Source organism: Nansenia antarctica, assembly GCF_963989245.1.
Source record: "Nansenia antarctica genome assembly, chromosome: 11".
NCBI lineage: Eukaryota > Metazoa > Chordata > Actinopteri > Argentiniformes > Microstomatidae > Nansenia > Nansenia antarctica.
The window spans coordinates 30,068,206-30,078,205 of record NC_137681.1 but is presented as its reverse complement, the minus strand read 5'-3'; the positions used below and the strand labels follow the sequence as shown (position 1 = coordinate 30,078,205).

Here is a 10,000-nt window from a genome sequence, read left to right as displayed (position 1 = left end):
CTGGTTCCGTCTCTCTGGGTGGTCTGGCGCTGGTCCGTTGGGACTGGGAACCATTGAGGAAGTTCTTGTTAAAGCTCCAATTAGTCTCTCCTCGCTTAGCTTACCTGCGCGCGCACGCACACACACAAGCATGCATGCACGCACGCAAGGACGTGCGCATGCGCACACGCACACACTCTTCCTCTTCCTCTCCAACAGCCGTCACCCCTCCCCTCCCTCCCCCTCCCTCTTTCCCTCTCTTCCCTTTGTCTCTCCAGAGGAGCAATCACGCCTCCCCCCACCTCTCCCTCCCTCTCCTTCCCTCCCTCCCTCCCTCCCTCTCTCTCTCTCTCTCTCTCTCCCTCTAGGGAGGCATCCATTCATTCCGAGAGCAGGCTTGGCTGCCACAGTCTCAGGAGCGGCAGGTCTGAGAGGAGGGGAGAAAGAGAGGAGCAGAGTAGAAGGAAAGGAGGAGTGGAGATAGAGAGAGAGAGCTCTGTGGAGGAGAGAAGGAACGAGTTAGAGAGGAGAGGAGTAGAGATGGAAAGAGGGAGAGGCTTCTTTTAGGCTGCCTAGCTGTGTGTGTGTGTGTGTGTGTGTGTGTGTGTGTGTGTGTGTGTGTGTGTGTGAGTGTGTGTGTGTGTGTGTGTGTGAGTGTGTGTGTGAGAGTGTGTGTGAGGGTGTGTCATTGTTGTCTCCGTAGTTGGGTGTGTCAGTGTGTGTGTCATCCTTTAGTGTGTGTGTGTGTGTGTGTGTGTGTGTGTGTGTAACCATGGCTGGCAGCCTGTTTGCGAGGCTCTCTCTAGAGGAGGAAGAGGAGGTCTCCATGGAGGGGCTGGAGCTGAGGCTGGGGGGCGCAGGTAAGACCTGGGGGGGCCAGGGGGCAGGGGTAAGACTTGGGGGGCAGGGGATGGGGGGGGGGGGGCTGGGGGGCGCAGGTAAGACCTGGGGGGCTGGGGGAGACAGGGGGGGGCTGGGGGAGACAGGGGAGATGAGGCTGTTCCCTGTGTCTGTGGTGAAGGGATGAGGCTGCTCCCTGTGTCTCTGTGGTGAAGGGATGAGGCTGTTCCCTGTGTCTGTGGTGAAGGGATGAGGCTGTTCCCTGTGTCTCTGTGGTGAAGGGATGAGGCTGGTCCCTGTGTCTCTGTGGTGAAGGGATGAGGCTGTTCCCTGTGTCTGTGGTGAAGGGAGGAGGCTGTTCCCTGTGTCTGTGGTGAAGGGATGAGGCTGGTCCCTGTGTCTCTGTGGTGAAGGGATGAGGCTGTTCCCTGTGTCTGTGGTGAAGGGATGAGGCTGTTCCCTGTGTCTCTGTGGTGAAGGGATGAGGCTGGTCCCTGTGTCTCTGTGGTGAAGGGATGAGGCTGTTCCCTGTGTCTGTGGTGAAGGGATGAGGCTGTTCCCTGTGTCTCTGTGGTGAAGGGATGAGGCTGGTCCCTGTGTCTGTGGTGAAGGGATGAGGCTGTTCCCTGTGTCTGTGGTGAAGGGGTGAGGCTGTTCCCTGTGTCTCTGTGGTGAAGGGATGAGGCTGGTCCCTGTGTCTCTGTGGTGAAGGGATGAGGCTGTTCCCTGTGTCTGTGGTGAAGAGATGAGGCTGTTCCCTGTGTCTGTGGTGAAGGGATGAGGCTGTTCCCTGTGTCTGTGGTGAAGGGATGAGGCTGTTCCCTGTGTCTCTGTGGTGAAGGGAGGAGGCTGTTCCCTGTGTCTGTGGTGAAGGGATGAGGCTGGTCCCTGTGTCTCTGTGGTGAAGGGGTGAGGCTGTTCCCTGTGTCTCTGTGGTGAAGGGATGAGGCTGGTCCCTGTGTCTCTGGTGAAGGGATGAGGCTGGTCCCTGTGTCTCTGTGGTGAAGGGATGAGGCTGTTCCCTGTGTCTGTGGTGAAGGGATGAGGCTGTTCCCTGTGTCTCTGTGGTGAAGGGATGAGGCTGTTCCCTGTGTCTCTGTGGTGAAGGGATGAGGCTGTTCCCTGTGTCTCTGTGGTGAAGGGATGAGGCTGTTCCCTGTGTCTGTGGTGAAGGGAGGAGGCTGTTCCCTGTGTCTGTGGTGAAGGGATGAGGCTGTTCCCTGTGTCTGTGGTGAAGGGACGAGGCTGTTCCCTGTGTCTGTGGTGAAGGGAGGAGGCTGGTCCCTGTGTCTGTGGTTAAGGGATGAGGCTGTTCCCTGTGTCTGTGGTGAAGGGAGGAGGCTGTTCCCTGTGTCTGTGGTGAAGGGATGAGGCTGTTCCCTGTGTCTGTGGTGAAGGGATGAGGCTGTTCCCTGTGTCTGTGGTGAAGGGATGAGGCTGTTCCCTGTGTCTGTGGTGAAGGGAGGAGGCTGTTCCCTGTGTCTGTGGTGAAGGGATGAGGCTGTTCCCTGTGTCTCTGTGGTGAAGGGATGATGCTGTTCCCTGTGTCTCTGTGGTGAAGGGATGAGGCTGTTCCCTGTGTCCATCTCTGTGGTGAAGGGATGAGGGTTTGGGTCGTTGGGATATATCTGTTGATGTCACCATTGATGATATGGACTTAGTGCATAGCTATATTAGGTATGGACCCATAGTTCCTTATGACTGGAAGAGTATGCGTACCCAGTGGGAAATCATGTACAGTATGATATGGAAAATACTACTTCATACCCTATCCTCAAAAGGCTATGGTTTTATGACTATATATGATATTAACTATTTTATGACCATTATTAGATGGGGGCCTTAGGGCTATATGAGGCTATGTTTGCTCAGAGTTGCTCTAATGATTTAGCCAGGGTGCCCGAGCCAACGACCACCGGGGTTGCCATGGCGGCCAAATCAATATGGCCCTCCGAAAAAGGTTTTAGCTATAACTTTTGAACCAAATGAACTAGAAATGCAAGCTTGACTATTGGAAACACATTGGAATGCTTATATTTATGATTGGGTGTGTCTGGACCCCTAATTTGCATATGTCCAAGATGGCGACTACCCGAAAGTGAGTTTTACCATAATTGCTATGTTTTTTCAGTCTATAAAAGTTAAATGCTATCAATATTGACCAAAGGTGTTTAGAATTTCAACAATATAATTATATCAGAATCAGAATCAGACACGTGTATTGCCAGGCAATATTTATATTGTCAAATAAACTATAGGACCTAAATAAACTAAACAACAAATGGTTGCCAGGTGTTACAACAACAACAAAAGTGAAACATGACAGAACAACAATAAATATTGCCAAATACACATACAGAATCATTCCCCACATTGGCACAAAACAATAATCTACATACCACATAAGTGCTAAGTCTATAGATAGAAGTGAGTAGTAATATCCATGGGGTGGGGGGGGGGGGGGGGGGTGGTGGATGGATGTGCTCAGTCCTTTTTATTTACTGGGGTGAGTGCTTGTGGATAGAAGCTGTTGAGGTGATGATTTGTATATATCATTATCACACAACCAGATTACTCTTTGTCGTCGTGACCTTCATTGTTGGTACAGGCACCCTCGCATCCACATATTGAGGTGCAACGGACTCCAGCTTTACAGCATTTGCAGCGCCCTCTACATGACTTTTTGCAGCTGCAGTGAAGGAGAATGGTGCAGGCTTTACTGGCATCTGCAAGATGAGTCCAGTAAGGTTCCCAAGTCCTGGTCGTGGAGTCCCAGTACCAGCCCCATGTACTGAACTCTGGGATATTTTGCTGGACAGAGATCGCCTGGTTCCAGTAGAAGCTGGCCTGCAGCAGTGCCCTTTTGACATGCTGAATCAGTGCAGCTTGGGTGGGAGGCAGGTTCTCAAGGGACTTTGTACCGTTTGAGAAAAGCCGATGTCTGGCTTCATCTACTCGGCTGGAGCCACAGCTCTTGCTGTACATGATGATGACCATACGCTCCAGTCTTCGGAGATGGACATCTGCGTTGATCTGTTCAGGTTCCAAGGTGAGGGCAACCAGGGTTTCTGTCAGATCCGGTGTTGCCTCCCAAGCTGCCCATGCACTTATTTTCCCATAGCCCAGGAAGGCTGATGTTGTATCGCATCCTGTTAGTGCATGGAAGAGAGGTAAGGCCAGTGACTTCTGGGGACCAAGAGCATTGCAGATCTTGTGAACAGGAATGTCCCGGTAGTTCTTTCCGCATGCGAAGCCAATCCAGAGCTCTGTGAGGCCTAGTGTGTCAAAGAAGCGGATTGCAAGGATGACAACATCGTTATCAACCGTACGGACAAATGCCTTTTTATGGCCATTGGCCCCAGCCTGTGCCAGGTGCAGAATGATTCTAGTGTCTGCTTCAGGATGGTTACAAGGCTGAAGCGCAGATATGTCATAATCAGCTCTGTTGGAGAGGACAACATCCTTCTTGGTAGAAAGTAATAGTTTACCCTGCATGTTATGCTTGGTGAGCTCATCGTTCTGCCATCTCCTACTTTAGTTCTTGACCCCGTTCCACGGCGTTGGTGAGTTTGTGCTTTGAGGTTCTCCTCTGGGTACGTATCGAACACAATATCCAATCGCTCGACAGATTCATGTCTCATGTGCGACCACACAAACCCAGCAATATTGGTGTTTACATAGTCTTGAAATGTTTTTGCAGTAATTGGCCGGACCATTTGGACCATTACTGCGCCATCGAGCACAACTACAGTGGCATCCCTTGCTGCTGCTATGTGGGTTTTCGCCACATTCATGCATTCAAGAATGTCTGCCTTTGTGCCACTGCGTAAAAGCCCTTGGTTGGAAATGCTGGGTGGCTCCCTCTGATTTTCAAACTTGAAGAATTCTGCCATGTCTGCATCAGGCCGGGATTGAAGGGAAAGGAATATTTGGGTGACGAGTCATGTTGTGCTTGTGAACGCCACTATTTTTTTTGTGTTTGGCTTTTGGGTCGATTGGCAAATGTCAATGTATTTGTCCGTGGGATCGTATCTGAAACAGGTGACCTTGTCAAGTCGCTGCTCTACATAAGCTGAATGTAGGGCTTTACCAACTTCGTGAACCCTTGCGAGTGATTCAGCCACTTCTGTTTCCATAATGTTTTGTGTGTCGAGTGCTACAAGGTCCTGATTTGCTGATAGAAAGGGATTTCCGTGTGTTTCCATAACCTCTGTGAAAGATTTGACATCTTTCCTGAACATGACCTGCAAGCTATGACCTGCAAGCTATGACCTGCAAGCTATGTGCCTCTTCATGATGAGATGTTGACGATGATGCACTGTTGTTATACACAGCTTCAAACTCTTGCACCAACCTGCTGGGCAGTCATGAAGAGTGTGAGGGCTTCAGTCAGGCCCTGCGAGCATGAAGAGTGTGAGGGCTTCAGTCAGGCCCTGCGAGCATGAAGAGTGTGAGGGCTGCAGTCAGGCCCTGCGAGCATGAAGAGTGTGAGGGCTTCAGTCAGGCCCTGCGAGCATGAAGAGTGTGAGGGCTTCAGTCAGGCCCTGCGAGCATGAAGAGTGTGAGGGCTTCAGCCAGGCCCTGCGAGCATGAAGAGTGTGAGGGCTTCAGTCAGGCCCTGCGAGCATGAAGAGTGTGAGGGCTGCAGTCAGGCCCTGCGAGCATGAAGAGTGTGAGGGCTTCAGTCAGGCCCTGCGAGCATGAAGAGTGTGAGGGCTTCAGTCAGGCCCTGCGAGCATGAAGAGTGTGAGGGCTTCAGCCAGGCCCTGCGAGCATGAAGAGTGTGAGGGCTTCAGTCAGGCCCTGCGAGCATGAAGAGTGTGAGGGCTGCAGTCAGGCCCTGCTAGCATGAAGAGTGTGAGGGCTTCAGTCAGGCCCTGCGAGCATGAAGAGTGTGAGGGCTGCAGTCAGGCCCTGCGAGCATGAAGAGTGTGAGGGCTTCAGTCAGGCCCTGCGAGCATGAAGAGTGTGAGGGCTTCAGTCAGGCCCTGCGAGCATGAAGAGTGTGAGGGCTTCAGTCAGGCCCTGCGAGCATGAAGAGTGTGAGGGCTTCAGTCAGGCCCTGCGAGCATGAAGAGTGTGAGGGCTTCAGTCAGGCCCTGCGAGCATGAAGAGTGTGAGGGCTTCAGTCAGGCCCTGCGAGCATGAAGAGTGTGAGGGCTTCAGTCAGGCCCTGCGAGCATGAAGAGTGTGAGGGCTGCAGTCAGGCCCTGCGAGCATGAAGAGTGTGAGGGCTTCAGCCAGGCCCTGCGAGCATGAAGAGTGTGAGGGCTTCAGTCAGGCCCTGCGAGCATGAAGAGTGTGAGGGCTTCAGTCAGGCCCTGCGAGCATGAAGAGTGTGAGGGCGTCAGTCAGGCCCTGCGAGCATGAAGAGTGTGAGGGCTTCAGTCAGGCCCTGCGAGCATGAAGAGTGTGAGGGCTTCAGTCAGGCCCTGCAAGCATGAAGAGTGTGAGGGCTTCAGTCAGGCCCTGCAAGCATGAAGAGTGTGAGGGCTTCAGTCAGGCCCTGCAAGCATGAAGAGTGTGAGGGCTTCAGTCAGGCCCTGCAAGCATGAAGAGTGTGAGGGCTTCAGTCAGGCCCTGCAAGCATGAAGAGTGTGAGGGCTTCAGTCAGGCCCTGCAAGCATGAAGAGTGTGAGGGCTTCAGGGCTTCCATAGAGTCCAGCTGCTCCACCACAGGACTGCAAGATTTTGTTTGATTGCTTGTGGGATTGATCTTTTGCAATCAAGCTGAACTTACGTTCTGACCGCTGCACAACGAAATTCCCCTTAATGAACTGTTCATAAATGGCAGGATTTTTTTTCCATTTTGATTTTTTTCAGGCAGCTCAACCATGTCTCGAACATGGACGGGTAACCAGCTGGCGTAGTTTGTGTGATCCATCACGTGAAACCAAGCACAGAGCTCATCACACACTTGAATGTACAGCTTGAAGTGTCCATCTCGCAGTGACCGAATTAATCGACAGAATAGTAACTCTAACTCCATGATGGTAGACCAGTACTTGAATTGAGGAAACTCGGCTTGAGATTGTTGGTCGCACATTTCAAATGTTTCAGATGGACTAAGAACATCTGCACAATAGGCAGAGTATGCCTTGAGAATATGAAGGGACATGAGAGTGACTTGATGGACATAACGTGTGCGTTTGATATGGTGCTCATTGAGGGCAGACTGAGCTCGTCCTGTAGTCAAGACCTGTCCCTGGGTAAGGACAGTGGTCCAACCTGAATCGCGGAGCAGCTTGCCTGCCATAAGGTGAGCTTTGTCTTCAATATGCAATGCTCCCATCATAAGGACCAGCTTATCTTCACCAAGTGTCGCAGGATATTGCCATTGGAGCTGCTTGGCTATAGCATACAATGGTTGATCAGCACCAAGGACAGCAGTCTGGCCAGGATTCAGGAATGATGTGCCTTTCTGTGCTAGCTCCATTGCATGCTTCATCATGGATGCAGATGTTGCTTTATCTGAGAATAAGGGGTACACTCCTATCTCATTTCATTTTTTTTTCTTATTTTTTTTTATTTATTCAAGGGACAGTGCATATTAATAAAACAAAAATAAATTGTAAATACGCCAGAGTTAGCCCGAAAGCTAGTTTTCATCCGCAGTCCCTATGCCATGATGTTGTATACGGCTCCCTGGAGGAAAAGTACATTTAAAAGATAAAATATAGGTAGACCTAGGCACAAAAAAGTAGACAGGACAGGCATTTAGCTTAAGGGCATAACAAGGGGGGTTAAAAGAGCATACATTAATCATAGGCGATTAAAAGGAGGGTACATATTCGGTAAGCAGACTAAAAGCAAGCAACATATACGCACGGTAAGCAGACTAAAAACAAGCACACAGACTGTGCAGTCTCTCTGCACAAGGTTTCACAGTGTCATCATTCATAAGCTGCGAGTTATAACCTGACCATGTAATAACATCACCTTCACCTAGTGTCTCCTGATCAAGAACTCTTTTCCCATGCATCAACCAACTCTCATCTTTCACTTTGGCTCCACGCACAAGATCATGCAATGGTTGCACAGGATCAGTGCCACTTCTGGGTGCCAATATATCTCCTTCATTGAGTTCCACTGGCATAACAATTGTATACGAGTCTGGAAGTTTGGGCGTGGATGAATCTTCAGTATCAACTTTTATAGGAGGACGCTTAAGTCCTAGATGGTCATGAGAGAGATGATTTGTAGCACTCAGTGCAGTTGTTTCCTGGAATTATTGTAAGATTATGAAAATGACTGATGATGAATTATGACTTACGTGAGGAAGAAAATAGTAGTTGTACACGTTGCTGTTGTCCATCTTGTTGTCCAATTGCACACAAGCAATTCACACTACTGTAGCAGCTTTTTTAACAGCTTTATTAAATTCAAATTGTTTCTCAAGTTCAAGTTCTGAGGTCTGGCCCTCCCACAAGCTCCCCAACATTCTAAATGGGTCAATATTGAAAAGAAAACGTAAAAGGTATGTTAAAACACATTTTCGGGGAGCCGCCATCTTGGAAATATGCAAATTAGGGGTCCAGACACCCCCAATTATAAATATAAGCATTCCAATGTGTTTCTAATGGCCAAGAAACATAACATAGACACCAGGTTTGCATTTCTAGTTAATTTGGTTCAAAACTTATAGCCGAAACCTTTTTCGGAGGGCGGCCATATTGATTTGGCCGCCATGGCGACCCCGGTGGTCGTTGGCTCGGGCGCCCTGGCTAAATCATTAGAGCATACTCTGAGCTACATTTGGGCCAAATTTGGTGCTTTTGCACAAATGTGCGCGAAAATATCCCTAAGGCCCCCAACTATATGGCCTCTTTAACAATACAGCCTCTTTGACAACAACAACAACAACAACAACAACAACAACAACCACCAGGTGATAGAAAATCACTGTCTCCTTTTCTACACTAGCATGATAACACATTGAGAGTGTCCATCCTACTATACAGCCTATACATAATAGATTGAGGTGATTCATATTGCATGAGCTGAATACTATATGTGACAGGGTCTGGTGAAAAAGTCCCCAAGTAGGGCAAGGTCATTTTTATTTTTTTTTTATTTTTTTTTTACAGATTATGGAAGTGCAGATTGTAAGCTTTCAAATGATTTAAGAAGATATAGTTATTTGAATGTTGGTACACCTCAAACTGAGATTTTGAGAAAAAACGCTCTGAATCAAAACACGTTTTTGCAACCATTGCGTTGGTAGCTACCTAGCAGCTAAAAAGAAAACATTGCTATGTACTAACATCTAACTGCATGTTTAGCACATCACAACATGCTGATAGAACATCAACATGCTAAAAACACATAACTACACATAATTAGATGATCACACAGTCCTTGCTTTTGAACACGTCCTAAAACGTATGTTTGTTTGCAAGCCGTGTGTCACTGACCCAGTAGCCTACGACAGACGAGACAGTGAATCCAGCTCAAAATTATAAGTAATTAGTGATCCTAAAACTGTTGTTTGTTATATTGTTGAGTGGGCTCTTCAACACTTGAACTTTGTAATATGAAAGAAAACAGAAAACCGATTTCTTTTAAAAAAAAAAAAGAAGCTTTTTGGTCATTTGCACGACTTGAGAATTGCCGACATGCGGACCTTTTCACCAGACCGTGTCACATAATTATGTCCATACATGTGTGGATGCATGCTGGGTCTATTGGCTGTTTGCCAACAATTACAATCCAACAATAATATTGTTTATTATGACTCAGTCAAAGGAATTGTCTCTGTACAAAACTGATTGTTGTAGATAGAATGTGAAATAAGTGTTTTAAATAATGCTTTCAAGTGCTATCCTCTGGACATTACTTAGTGTCATGATGCATAAATGATTATATGTAAATTCCTAATTAAAAATCAAATCAAATCAAATCACCACAAGACTATGTTACAGTAGCTCGCCAAGCTAAAGCCCAGACGTTAGCTAAAGCCCTGTGACTGGACACACCCTCCTCCACCCTCCTCCACCATCCCAGGCTGCACCACTGTTCTAGCCCGTCCAGCAAAAGCCCAGGCGCTAGGCTCTGTGAGGGAACAGAAAACATTGCTATGTACTAACATCTAACTGCATGTTTAGCACATCACAACATGCTGATAGAACATCAACATGCTAAAAACACACAACTACACATAATTAGATGATCACACAGTCCT

General features: G+C 48.5%; 1 protein-coding gene across 2 annotated transcripts in view; it reads left to right on the top strand.

Moving 5' to 3' along the window:
• mpp2b (MAGUK p55 scaffold protein 2b) overlaps positions 1 to 10,000 on the top strand; it is a gene marked incomplete at both ends in the record, with an annotated part of 75,663 nt that overhangs the window by 3,279 nt on the left and 62,384 nt on the right. The window contains one exon of one of the 2 annotated variants that reach the window (XM_080541684.1): positions 752 to 839. The exons of the other annotated variant lie outside the window; for it this stretch is intronic. Within the exon in view, the coding sequence (XP_080397810.1) occupies positions 752 to 839 (88 nt within the window). Of the gene's footprint in view, positions 1 to 751; positions 840 to 10,000 lie in introns of those variants that run through there. 2 annotated transcript variants of the gene reach the window in all.